This window comes from Topomyia yanbarensis, chromosome 3, assembly GCF_030247195.1.
Source record: "Topomyia yanbarensis strain Yona2022 chromosome 3, ASM3024719v1, whole genome shotgun sequence".
Taxonomy (NCBI): domain Eukaryota; kingdom Metazoa; phylum Arthropoda; class Insecta; order Diptera; family Culicidae; genus Topomyia; species Topomyia yanbarensis.
The window spans coordinates 304,477,022-304,491,207 of NC_080672.1; the positions used below are offsets into that span (position 1 = coordinate 304,477,022).

The window sequence follows — 14,186 nt, forward strand, 5'->3', positions numbered from 1 at the left end:
GACGAGAAAGTACCTTGCAAGGATTTCGAAGAAACTGATAACAAACGTTCGACGAGTTATGCCTACGATCTATATATTGACCTATTACAACTGTATTAAAAAACAGTCTTTAACTAATGTGGCATTTTTACTTCTTACATAATAAGTCTGGCAAAAACTACGACGACATTATCTTTCTTAGACACAATTATTACCGAAAAAGGCTAAAAAATTGAAAATAAATAAGTTGCAAATAAGTAAACTGCTCAGGGCGCGACAATATTCATCACCCAGCAGCAAGGGCGCTTGGACGCTAGCTAATAACTTTGCCGAAGGCTGCGACTTCATCTAGAATAAATTTCATTAAGAAGTAAACGAGCTATCCGATAGAGAACTATACATATATAACAGTTCCGTAAACTCCTCTCTGTACCCCTACACCCCACTCGAGGGTGTTTCCATCTACTAATGGCGCTTATAAACGCCCCTAACGCTGCTGCTGGAATCAAAGACATGCCTTGTTTGCTGTGAAACATTTCCCGCCCTAATACCAATGAAAAATTTGTAGCGTGCAGTGTAGTGGGTAGCCTTCTCTGCTCGGAGCGTTTTTTCCCCCTGGTTAATCCGTTCCAAAGTACCTTTGGCCAAAGTGGTTCGGTGCCACCGGGTGTAGTTCTGAGGTGAGAATTTTCATATCGGGAAATGCCTTCACCACCATCGAGGCGGCGATCGGGGTGCAGAACAGGTTCGACAGGATTATCGATGTTTCCGGAACACCGTGGTCCTTCAGTACGTTTACTGCCTGGGGAAGAAAAGGAACTAATTATTCGTATGTTGGTGAGAATTTGGTTTTGTGCTGCATAATATCAATCTCCAGAAATAGTCTTGTGAGCCAATTAACATCCAATGGAAGAACACCCACCAGTTTTTCTTGCAACTGTTCGTAAAGTTATTTCTATAGTACAAGTTTGTAAGGAAATATTATGAGTTCATACTTTTCAACCCAAAAATTTTATTTTTTTTTGTTTTAGTCGCTGATTCAATCGCAGACTACATTACACAAACATTTCTTCTTGGCTGCACCATGATATCGCAAAAAGCTATTTGAAACTATTTGAAATTTGTTCGGCGCATATTTAGGAAAATAATTTCACAAAACTCTTTATAGACAGCCATCATCTGATTTAGAGGTCCAAATTTAGTGTTATTGAGAGCAAATTTCTGTTGCGAAACTGACGAACAGGAGCAATAGATTGCATTTTCACAATAAATAGAAAGAGTACGCTCCATGACGATATCATTTATAAACGAAATTATAGCATATGGTAATCGTGCCTTATAAGATGGAAGAGGGAATGCCGCCTATCTAAACTTTCGTAGTGCATATAACAAAAACTGCTTTTGGATTGACTTCATTCTTACTTTGTGTTTTTCTTATGTAAAGGGCGAACACGAAATTATTGCGACACCTAAAATGTCATGCCAATTTTCTTATAATATTTAAAATCAAACCAAAATTTTAGGGTAGTTTTCTACATATATTTACTTCAAAAATCAAAAGAAAAGTTAATCGATGGAGCCTTGAGTGTAAAATTGAACGCATTTTCGCTTGATGCCCTCCATCAAAGTCTTTACAGTGTCATCCGGTACCAGTTTCTCAGTTTTTTTTTCCGTTCTCTTAACATGTCCTTCTCGTCTTTGACTGTCTTCTTGCTCTTCCGAAGTACCCGCTTCATCATTGCCCAGTACTGCTCCACCGGGCGCAGCTCCGGACAGTTTGGCGGATTCATGTCCTTTGGAACAAAATGGACAGAATTGGCCTCATATCACTCCAGGACACTTTTAGAATAGTGGCATGATTCCAAATCTGGCCAAAATAGCGGAGCTTCGTCGTGCTGCTGCAAGAACGGCAAAAGGCGCTTCTCGAGGCACTTAGATTTGTAGATCTCGCCATTTACTGTGCCCTTTGTCACGAAAGGCTCACTCATCAGTCCGCAAGAGCAGATAGCCTGCCAAATGAGATATTTGGAGGCGAACTTCGACATTTTCTTCTTCTTAAATTTGTCGTCCACATAGAACTTGCTCTTGCCGGTGAAAAACTCCAACCCCGGAATTTGCTTGAAATCGGCTTTTATATACGTTTCGTCGTCCATCACACAACAGCCATATTTTGTCAGCATCTTCTCGTAGAGCTTCCGTGCCCGAGTTTTAGCCGTCGATTGTTGCCGCTCATCGCGGTTTGGAAAGTTCTGTACCTTGTAAGTATGTAGTTCAGCTCTCTTCTTTGCATCTGCGCCATGCCGATCTTTTTAGCCAAATCACGGCTTGAGACGTTGGGATTTGCTTCAATCATCTGCTTCACCTTTCCTTCCGTCTTTTTGTTCCCGGTCCCGGTTTTCTTCCAACTCTGGAGACGGTTGAATGGTGAATGTTCAACATTTTTCCCAACTGCCGGTGCGACAGGTCAGGAAATTCCAGGTGTTTGGAAAGAATTTATTCTCTCGACTCGCGTTGGTCCACCTCCATTTTCGTTGAATCGAAAAACGCGACTTCGAGTTTGACAGCATGTAAACAATACACATCAATGAGAAAGTGTGCAAAATTTGGTTGATTTGTACCCAATGGTAAAAAAGTTATGCCCTGTTGAATGTGTCGCAATAATTTCGTGTTCGCCCTTTAAACTAAACAAAAATACTACATTACAGTCGTGATTCGCTGGTAGGTCATTTTCTAACTCGACCATTTTTTAGTTGGACCTCCGCTAGTTGGACCCTCAGACGAGACATGCGAATAGCAAAAAATCCAACGTCAAATGCAGCCAGGGGGTACTGCCGAATGCAACCAGTCCATTTAAAATAATATATTGTCCGTTTCGTCTGTAGATAGACATTCGTGAAAATTTTTGAAGCAGCTAAATAAATATCCTCACATCAAACTGCGCGGGAGACAGCAAATAAACAAACCGAACAGCTAATAGAGTACTTGACAATCTGTAACTGTATTAGTGTGCTCAGCGATTTGTTTTCCTCCACCTGACATAATTTCTGATAGCTGGAGGAAAACAAATAAAAGAAGCTTTTCGGTCGGATTATTTGCATGGTGGATCGAACCCAACAGGTATTGTAGTCTCCACCAGGGCCAAAAATTCTCATACCCATTCAATGAACGATGAAATTCACTGAATTTTCCTTCGTCTTTTCGCTGCCTCCTTCGTTACTAAATTCACACAAAGCAAAACAATAAAGGCAACGCCCCTTTTTCTTTCGATTCTATGGAAGCGAGTAGCAGAAGTAGTGACTATCGTTTTCCTATGACAATACGAAAATTCAATCTCGTTTTAATTTCGAATCAGTAATTTTGATTTTTATTTTCATTAAATGAAATTATAGCAATGTGCATCATAAAGTGCAACTGGAACGCCGCAAACACAGGAAATATGCACACCAATAGTGCTTCAGTCGTCCAATATCATCGCTAGCTAGGGTTACCAACCGTCCTTATTTTAAAGGACATGTCCTTATTTTCGAGGTTTTTGGAAAGCGTTCTTATTTTACTTCAAATGTCCTTATTTTTAGTCTCAAACCTTGGCATATACAGGGTGGTTCAACATGATGTTTTTTAACAGGGCATGTCATGTTATTGTAGTTTAGTATTGTTTGTCACCAAAGTACGCTCACCATTTTATTCAACAATCAAAAATCAGCGATCTGTGAGAAATGTGTTCGTGTTCTCCGACCATGATATGGTCGACATAATCGGCCAACTGACTACACTATTCGCCAAACAATCAAAGAGTAAAAGTTGCAGTTCTCGTTATTGGATGATTAGCGACCACGCCCAGCACGCATTGGAGAAAACATAGCGACGATGACATTCCCAAGCATTGGAAACCAACATTATTCGACTAATTAGGCAGATACCACTTGAAATACTCGAATCAGTCATCAAAAATTGGACCAGCCGAATGGGTAATCAAGCGCCAACATGGTTAACATTTAAAAGAAATTGTTTTCAGACAATAAATGGCAAAAAATATTCTTTCGATTGTCAAATAAACATTTCGCGAATTACTCCATTTTTCAATTTCTTGCGAGCTCAGAAAAACGTCATGATAAATCACCCTGTATTAAATTTATCAGATCAATTCCAAGAGAATCAATTTCAATTGTCAATTTCAAATACTTCCAGCGATTGTTTTTGTTAATGCATACTCTCCGCGACTCATTCCAACCAAAAGTTCTTTTACTCAGAAGTAACCAAAAATTGTTGGATAATTCGATATGAGGTTTGGCCTAAGTGGTTATCTTTGTTCAATACTGGCACTACACCATTCCAATTTGTCTCGATCAAGATTCAACGTCCCAGTTCAACTGCTGGAAAAAAGCCAGAATCCCGACTTTTTCAGAATTCTGGCTCAGATGATAACTGATTCAGGCTACAATTCCGAATAGATTTGGTAGGGATGTCCTTAATTTGCTCTCAGTCCATTTGGTAACCCTATCGCTAGCTTGTAATTCTCCCAAATCGAACAACGACAAATAAATATTGTTACTAGTTTCTTTTCGTTTGGCCAGCGCTATATGCAATATCGAAGAGACCAATGTCGTTCAGGGTTACCAAAAATACAGAATAATCTGTATTTATACAGATTTTTCAGACCAAGAATATGTATGTGCAGATATACAGATTTTTGCGTGTATGTACAGACATACAGATTTTTGAGAAGTGATGTTACAAAACCTATTTTAGAAATATTTTTTTTAGTTTCAGTAATACCACAGACTAACAGACATAACACTCAAAAACAAAGCTTCGCCCGCTTTAACGGTCATTTTAAATATATTTGTAGTTGGGACTGTGGCCACATTTGAAATTATGGCGCCACTGACATATGAACAAGCATATGGGGGATAGAGCCCTAGTGAAAAATTGTTCGCAAACCTAAGGGGTAACCCACCAGTAAATGAGTGTTTGGGACTGTGAATAAAAGGTGGAGCTAGTGCTCTGGGAAAATTGTGGGATCGATGTTTTTTGAGGGAAATCCCTCATAGTGTTATGTCTGTTAGTCTGTGGTAATACTTCCTCTGTGTCTCTCTCAGCTTAGCCCTCTACATTTGGCTGTGCACGCCGATGAAATCGACTTAAAAATGACTTTTACTGTGAGCCGTGTTTACAAACATTGCTTCACAGTTTAATAGCAGTATTGGTAAACACGGCTCACAGTAAAAGTCATTATTTATGTCGACTTCGTCTGCGTGCACAGCCTTAATTAAAAATAAATCAATATATTTTCACTTTTTCGAGTGGTCGCTCATTCTGAAAGGTAAAGATTTGTAATGCACTCAGGTTAGCACCCAGCAAAGGCCTGGCTGAAGTCTACTTCCAGAAACGTTAATTGTAATGCTCTGTGACTTTGTGAATTCTCAAATTTTGTCCGAAAATTAGACAGCTACATTGGTCGACTTAGGCTGTGAACCATTTGGTGAAATTTTTAACTTTTAGTTAAAATCTGACACTTCAAAAGTTATTTGCAAAATAACCCTACTCTGGAGCATGGTTAAAATTGACAGAGCGATAGTTAAATTTGACAGCTCGATGGTTAAAATTTTTCCCATGATGCAGAATGAAAAGGTGGAAACATTTTCTGTACCTATTAAGGGATAAAGATGGAAGGGATAAAGATGGAAGGGATAAAGATGGAAACGATAACGTGTTGTGTAAAGGTTTGTTTGGGTTATTTCATGATGTGAATGTTTACTTTTCGAGGCTATGACTGTCATACTTAATGTAATAAGAAAAAAAAACTCATTTTAAAATATCGACAAATGTTCACACCTCTACCAACTTGTGGTCATCGCAGCTGTCAATTCTAAATAACTATCCATATGTCAGCTTTTGAAATGGTTCGCTCTCTCAACGACTCAACTGCTTCGATACAGATATCGACACAGATTTTTCAAAGAGTAAATACAGATGAAAAGATTTTTTGTGACAAAAATACAGATTTAATTTTGGCAACTCGTTGTTTGTCGTTCTCAATTTCGAAGCGAAAACGAATGTGTGGAGGAAATAATGAAATTGAATTTACCCGCATGCTTTGTCGTAGGCCGTTCTCATTTTCGGTTTCGTAATGTTCTAGTGGTTTAGAAAGTAGCATCGCTCGCTCGTCATTTTCGTCAGATTTTGGTAAACGAAAAAAACATTTTCGACTCTGGTCTCCACAATAAGTTTCACAGACACAGAGCATTTAAACACCATTATAAATGTTTTAGGCAAGCGATTTCAAACGCTTAAGGTTGCACAGAGAATGCGAAAAATTCGCAAACGAAAAAAGCAGTTTTTTTCCACACCGTATGACAGATCTTCATAAAAATCAATCAGCAGTACAGTAACAACATTCTACATACGCTGATTGATTTTTATGAAGATCTGACATACGGTGTGGAAAAAAACTGCTTTTTTCGTTTGCGAATTTTACGCATTCTCTGTGCAACCTTAAATCGACTGACAGTTTTACATATGACAGCTGGAGGCAAACAAACCCCCAAGTAGTGTGAGTGAAATAATTTGCATAGAACTCTATGCACAATCCTAAAAAGTGCGTTCAGTGTTGTTTTTGTTAGGCACCGCAACAACCAATCTATAGAGTTCTATGCAAATAATTCCACTCACACTACTTGGGGGTTTGTTTTCCTCCAGCTGTTATATATAAAACTGTCAGCCAATTTAAACATTTGAATTAGCTCTCGTAAAGTATTTATAATGGTGTTGAAATACTCTATGTCGCTGAACAACTTATTCGTGAGACGTGCAATTCCGGTTGGCCATAATCCATCATGAAAATAATCCGACCGAAAAGTTATTTTCGATTTGTTTTCTTCCATCTATGACAGGTGGAGGAAAACTAACCGTTGAACACACTAATACAGCTACAGATTGTCAAATACTCTATGGCAGATGCGGTGTTAGCATATTTTCGTGTGACAAAATTATTTTGCTGTCTATCTAGGGGTAAAATTCGCAATATAATGCAGAAAGAGTGACTTTGCGAGACGAAAGATAAAATGAACAGTAAAAAGAAGAAAATACACAGCTTCTGTCAAACCGAGGGGCAGTTCACTCCCCCCGGTCAGCGTGGCAAGCAGAAAGTTAGCAAAAGATGAGCAAAGCGAATCGATGCTGGTAGAGTTTCTGTGAGCATTTTGCGCGATTTGTGCGAGAATTCTGGCAACGAATTCGCCCAAATGCAACAACCGTTTCTGACAGAAGCGGTTAAACCAACCGATGCTGCTCACTTTTATCCAGAATCCAGCCAGAAATGTACGGCCAAGATCTCTGCACGCTTCCATCCACATCTTTGTCAGATGTTTTGCTCGATTCGTACTAAATTCTACCAGGTAGGAATTGCCAGGATCTTTGAACAGTTTATGTCCGAGTTATGCCAGGGTTTTGCTCGGTTCCTGTCAAAATTTGCCAGAAAACGCGAGCGAAACCGAGTTCGCCCTAGCTCAACTAACCCGACAGGATACGCGCAAAAATCTGACAGGGCTGCCAAACCAAGCCTTACAGAAATGTAGCAGAGCGGTCTCTGCCAGAAAATTTTCTCACTGGGCCATTCAAAGTGAATTGAGTTCTTTGCGACCGGTCTCACGAACACTAATGCAGCTTCCTGGTTGAAAACAATCCCATTTACTTTTGCCGTCTTTGTTTATTATTTTCCACCAGCTTGAGATGTTGTATTTGTGTCATGTGGCGTGTACGTACACGAGCCGTAGAAAAGTCTATTGGAAATACCCAGTTGAAAAAATACACGAGAAATGCTTCAATACACCTTCATACATTTAATACGCCGAAAATACACTAATGCATTAAAAATACGTTACTTCTGGAAGAATTATTCAATACGTCGAAAATACGCTAATACAGAAAAATACGTTAGTACCGGAAATATTTTTCAATGCGTCGATAACAATCCAATTCGTCAAGTAATACACTGTTGATACAAGCCATACAAATATTACACTATTTTCATGCCAAATGAAACTAATTCAGTGTATTTCTTATTATGACATAGCGTATGTTTTTTCAAGCTAGATTTACTTTTCTCGGACTCCCAGCAAACGGACTCAGAATCGGTGAATCATTAGAATGACAAGTAGGCAAAAATCAATCAGAATTTTTGTTAGTTTTATTCAGAGGAACAATCCCATAATTTTTAAAGAAAATAAACATCCCGTACATTTGAAAATACTCCCAGGGGACGTGAACATAGGTAAATCCGAAACTTCCTACCAGCATAGGTAGGAAATTTTTGATCAAGGATTCGCTCGTTTTAACGACATAAACAATGGTTTAATGTTTATTCTAGTGAAGCTCTGAAATCTTGCAAGTTCCAAGGTTATATTGCGATGGATCATTTTGTTTAGATATATAGGTTGCATTATAAATCAACACTCGTTGGGGGAATAGAATCGAAACCAACGCTCGATGATTGAGAATGCAAAACACAAGATTGTACGCAGCTCACCTGGGCTCAATAGGGATCTTTAATTTGGAAAAATTGTGCCAGTTTTTCATATTTATTGATAGCAGGTATCCTTACGAGTGCATTCATATCATTCTTAAACCTTAATTATTCTTTTCTGATTTTTAAATTAAAAAAAAACCAAATTAAATTCTACCAACAAACTGACAGTTGTCCGACTAAATGATGTATCTGCAAATATCTCGTTCGCCTCATTGTTAACCGGGACAGCACCCCACACAGCATGATCTGGTACTTTGTCAATCCGCCAACAGCCTGCCATCCCAAGTTTCATCTGTAAACTATGGTAGATCTGATAAGGCAACCTATAGAGTCGTGCAAGTCGCATGGGTTTGGATGTGTTATTGTCCTAAAAGGAAACAAACTAAAAAATGCGTTTTTCAATAGTTTCGGGCCTAAAAATTGGAAAAGGACTGAGATATTAAATCACAGTACTAATCTGCATCATAATATGCCTTAACCCGCACACCCCTAAACATCCCTATTCCCAACCCCGCACATAGGGTTAGAGATTTTTCTACAAGTGATTAACCAAAAAAGAGGCGAATGACCCTAAGGTTAAAACCTCTATAATCAAAATAATAAATAAAAATAATACAAAACACAAGAATCCGAATTACGAGTCGCTTCCGATCAAGGCTCCATTGACACAACCGAGTCTGGAACAACCAGTAGGAATTTCGGCTGATTTTACTGAGGAGCATCTCAATTTTTGAAATAAATTTAGATAATACTGTAGGGATTAAATATAATACCGCATTGCTCAAAAATTACCATTGGGTAAGCCTAATTAGAATTCAGCAAGCCTAATTAGTTTTCACCAAACTAAAGATAAAGGTTGCTTCAATTACATGTTTATCAGCCTTGGTTCAACAATAGCAGCATATCTGGTAAATCTTCCCGCTTCCTGCTTCTCATGTCATGTTCAAATTGGTGATTTCTTTAACATGCGTCTAATGGGAATCACCAGTAGAAGCAAACTGAAGAAGTAACTAATTCTCTAAATAATAAAATTAGCATAATGCTTAATTGTTCGTTAATCTTGAAAAATCACTAGTAAATCCATTTGTAATAATTTTATTATTTGCGTTTATGAAACTGTTCCACTTGCATTCTACAATAACATTTAAACGTCAAAATTCAGTAACATTCGGTTTCAATTGATTATTCAACAAAAATACAATGCTTGCATACAATTTTATGTTTTAGTGCACTAATCCATAAGAATTATGAAATAATTAACCAATACGCATAATACATTGCATTTCGTGCACAATACAGAAATACGTTTTTAATTCGCTAATGCGTAAGAGTTATGAAAGAAATAATCAATACTCATCAATACACAAAATACATGTCATTTCGTGCAAATATGCACAAATACGTCTCTCAATACATTAGCATGAATCGAAAATACTAGAGTGAGTCGCCCCTTGTGTCCAACTAACGAATTCACATCTCTAATTAATGTCAGTTTGATTGTCAAAGTGTTGGACTTTTTAGTTGCTTTTTAGTTGGATCTCCGCTAGTTGGACCATTGTCCAACTAAAAAGCATCTGAACGTCATAATATCATGTCAAATTTACTTTGACAATCAATCTGACAATATTTAGAGATGTGTACAGATGCATTTACACTACCAACATCTCCTTTGGAGAGTGTTTGACATTTGTCAGTCGGTCCAACTAGCGAATCAAATTCGTTAGTTGGACAAGGCTGTGGCCCAACCAGCGAATCATGACTGTATTTCTAGAGTCATCTGTCCCTAGGCTATTATACACCTTGGGAACCTTATCACGGAATATGGGTTGGGATTTTGTGCTGGGTTATGCCCAGTGAGCAAATTTTCTGACAGAGACCGCTCTGTTAATTTTTTGTAAGGCTTGGTTTGACAGCCCTGTCAGATTTCTGAGCGTATCCTGTCGGGTTAGTTGAGCTAGGGTGAACTAGGTTTCGCTCGCATTTTCTGGCAAATTTTGACAGGAACTGAGCTAAACCCAGGCATAACTCGGACATAAACTGTGCAAAGATCCTGGCAGTTCCTACCTGGTAGAATTTAGCACGAATCGAGCAAAACATCTGACAAATATGTGGCAGGAAGCGTGCAGAGATCTTGGCCGTACATTTCTGTCTTGATTCTGGATAAAAGTGAGCAGCATCGGTTGGTTTAACCGCTTCTGTCAGAAACTGTTGTTGCATTTGAGCGAATTCGTTGCCAACTTTTACTAACTTTCTGTGCAAGTCGTCAAAAGAAATTACTGAACCACTTTTGGCTGGCTTAGTGTGTAGGAGTAACTCATTGATGATACTAATACTCTATTCTGGTTGCAGTTGAAAACTGGCAAATACAACCAGCTACAATCGTGTTTTCTCTTGTTGTAAACAATGGAACTACGTAGAAAGTAGTGCGCATTATTCGTACAATGACGCGCTATAATGCGCACTACTTCCGACATGATGACTTAGCACTGAAAAAGGGAAAAAACGATTGTCGCTGGATGTATTTTCCAGTTTTCAACTTGAAGCCGAAACTCATAGCACGATAATTCAATTAACATCTCATCGTTAAAGATCACCAAAATAAGCCCAATCCAGCACTAACCTGTATAACGGTGTTACCCGTAGCCATGATGGGGTACATGAGCAGCACTTGTCGTTTGGCGATATCATCTGGAAACCTCGCGTACACTACCTTCGCGGCATGTGTTTGAGCGTCTGATTCAACCAGTATCTTTCCTATCCTAATCGATCGGCAGCAATCTCGCAATCCCTGAATGATCATGAACGTACGAGAAAAAATAGGATAATTGTTTTTTTTTCTTTTTCAGTTATGACTAAAATTCAACACACGAGTAGAATGCTCTCCAACTAACCTGTTCCATCGCCTCTCCTGATCGCACAATCGACACACCACAGTTCCCGGACCGATACTTGAGCCCATCGTAGATCGCTCCGGTTGGTGTGACTACTGAACAGTCTGTGTACGGGAGCTGATTTAGGCTTTCCTCTATCACCAGTCGGATCAGCCGATCGGCGTAAAATTTGAAGTCACTCCTCGTGGTGTTTCTAAAATTAGACAATGTGGGTCAGAAACGGTAGCGGTGGCGAGGTTAGCATAGATGTCAGAAAGAACGGGACGTATATGATAACTTGTTTACACAGAATGAGCAGAACGCGTGACCAGCGATCGGAAACCGCGGCGTTGCTCGGTAAGGAATGTTCCAAAATACGCAAACATAACAATTCTAAGATTGCAAACTTTAAGCAACAGTTTGCATCAAACTTTCTAATAAATTTCACACGACTGGTTGGTTGTAGTAGTGAATTTCACAACGAGAACGCACTGCTGAGTAACTATAGTCGGATAATTATTTTAGTTCATTATAGTTCTACGCTCATTTGGAAACCGATCCAAAAGCTCTCTAACAACGTAACTCAAATCCCGCGCTTACTTATCTCTGATGATTGTTTGGAGGTCCTTGATTTGGTCACTGCAATCAATGATTCTAAAGTTGCATCCATAATCGGCAGGGTTTGTTGAGGCTGGTTCTGCTTCGATGATGTTATTAACTTCGCTGCACATTTTCTTCTGCCTTGCTGGCTGACAAAATGACAACGGAAATGTTCTCTCTTATTCTTTCTCTATATGAGTCACAAGAACACGCTAGCTTCCTGTTGAGCTTGTCGACGGTTGTGTGTGATTGACGAGTTGTGATATTCCCAAAATTTGCACAGCACCGCAGAAATACTAAGTTGAATGTGTCGTGGAGAAGAAAACAAAGATGAGTGAGCTATACTTGAAATAGTTCATTAATTATTTATCACTTTTGGCGATTGATCCTTGTGCCGACGGGACAGGTAAGAAAAATGTCTTGTACACACGAAAACATTCACCGCATCACTTATGAACGCAGCTCGACTTCGAGAATGTTGACGTTTTGCTTGTCAATCAGCTGTGCGACGGCGAAGTCAACTCGAAAATAATATGCAGCACAAGGAGATGCTAGCCGTTGAGTATTCGAGCAGCTTATTTTTCATTTTGTGTTAAAGTTATTTTTCAACAAATTTGATCAAAATTCTATCATTATTGAGCCAGCGCATATCCAAATCCCAATCGTCATGTTTGATTTGTGTATTAAACACAAATTAAATATTATTGTTGAAATTATGTCACTGTCCCAATTTAGATTGAAACAAATATGCTAATTGCAACAGCACAAGAGCTTGGGTGTGCGCAAAGATGATTCATATACTATAGTACAAGATATCCCAATCTGGGAGGAGACGTGCGGATACGAAAAACCTTAACATCAAATGCAGCCAGAGGAAACGGTCAAATGAAACCATACCATTTAAAATATATGAGACAGAAACGGTGTTCAACAAAACGTCGAACAAAGTGGATCAGCGTAGGACGTTTGTTAAACAAACTTTTCTGCGAGCGAGTTCTAATTTGATGCAAAAATGGAAATAAATTGCATTCTTTTGATGTAAATTTGTTATACATTCCTATAGTGATCTGCCTCTAGTTCCTACTGTAAGCGACGACAAAATAAAGTACGCATGTTATGCAAAATTGTTTTTTCTTGTATAACTCTTTACATCGGCCATCTAGCTTTATTATATGTTTTAGTAAAATGTTCCCGCAAATGTTGTAATATTTCGAATTTTGAAGAAAAAGTGTGTTAAGCTTATTAAGCTCTATTTTTTTCTATTAAGGATATGATGTTTGAGAGACAAATAGTTAAAGGGTTGTATGCAGGACACGACCACGGTGACATTGAAAATGTAGTGCGCAATATAATTCGCGGTATCTGCGGTAGAGCATGATGATGAGTTATGTTCTATCAACGACCGTACGGTTAACATGGGTGGAAAGCCCAACTCCTACCAGCAGAAGGCAATGGATTCTTCACGTTTCCTTTCGATCATGGCCATGCGGGCCTGTCTAGTCCTAGTTTTTCGTTCTAAGTTTACAACTGATTCGCTCTAGAATACCTATCTTTCAATTTCATTGTTTTCCATTCTCTTAGTCTTAAATTTGCCGTAAACAGCCAATAAAATCAATACAATAATCGAAATATCGCACGTTTACTCTCTTCACGGATATGGTCGGTCAAAGTATTCATTTGGTCGAATAGTCGTTGATAACCGGGTTGTCAAACATCAATTGAGATATTTGATGCCAACGAAACGCGCACATATTTTATGTGTTTGAATACATACAATTATTAGTAGATTAAACTATATGAAATGAAAAAGAACAGCTTTATATTTTACAAATACTTCAAACGTTTTACATCGTTTATCGTCATATTAAAAGCATGTTCAGTTTTTCCGCACATATATGAAAGCTAAAAAAACTACAGTCGTGATTCGCTGGTTGGACACTTTTGAACTGGACCGCTTTTTAGTTGGACCTCCGCTAGTTGGACCATTGTCAAATTTACTTTGATGATTAATCTTATGTCAAATTTACTTTGGCAATCAATATTATTAGAGATGTGAATAGATGCAATTACACTATAACATCTCCTTTGTGGAGTCTGTAAGCCATTATGTATACCCTGAGTGTATTGAAAACATTAACGGCATTTTTATCGAAACCATTTTTTTTAAGCCAGCCGAATATGTAACTACGACAAATGATTTTTGATTGCTC

The 14,186-nt window shown here is 38.5% G+C and overlaps 1 protein-coding gene across 2 annotated transcripts; it reads right to left on the minus strand.

Annotated features, from left to right (window-relative positions):
- Positions 1-47: 47 nt before the first annotated feature.
- Positions 48-12,446, minus strand: LOC131694105 (uracil phosphoribosyltransferase homolog). Of its 2 annotated transcripts, XM_058982503.1 has the most exons (5): positions 12,350-12,446; positions 11,977-12,272; positions 11,398-11,590; positions 11,127-11,294; positions 48-781 (listed from the first exon to the last, which is right to left on the minus strand). In XM_058982503.1, exons 2-5 carry the CDS (start codon positions 12,105-12,107, stop codon positions 599-601), a joined length of 675 nt encoding a protein of 224 aa, XP_058838486.1. In that variant the 5' UTR covers positions 12,108-12,272; positions 12,350-12,446; the 3' UTR covers positions 48-598. The 2 variants fall into 2 exon arrangements, with proteins under 2 accessions (XP_058838486.1, XP_058838485.1); XM_058982502.1 differs by having other exon boundaries at positions 11,977-12,429.
- Positions 12,447-14,186: the final 1,740 nt, after the last annotated feature.

Coding starts and splice junctions, on each gene's coding strand:
- LOC131694105 (XM_058982503.1), bottom strand. CDS start 12,107: ATGTGCAGCGAAGTTAATAACATCATCGAAGCAGAACCAGCCTCAACA. Junction 11,295..11,397: donor CAGGAGAGGCGATGGAACAG/GTTAGTTGGAGA, acceptor ATGATCATTCAG/GGATTGCGAGATTGCTGCCG. Junction 782..11,126: donor CGGGTAACACCGTTATACAG/GTTAGTGCTGGA, acceptor TTTCTTCCCCAG/GCAGTAAACGTACTGAAGGA.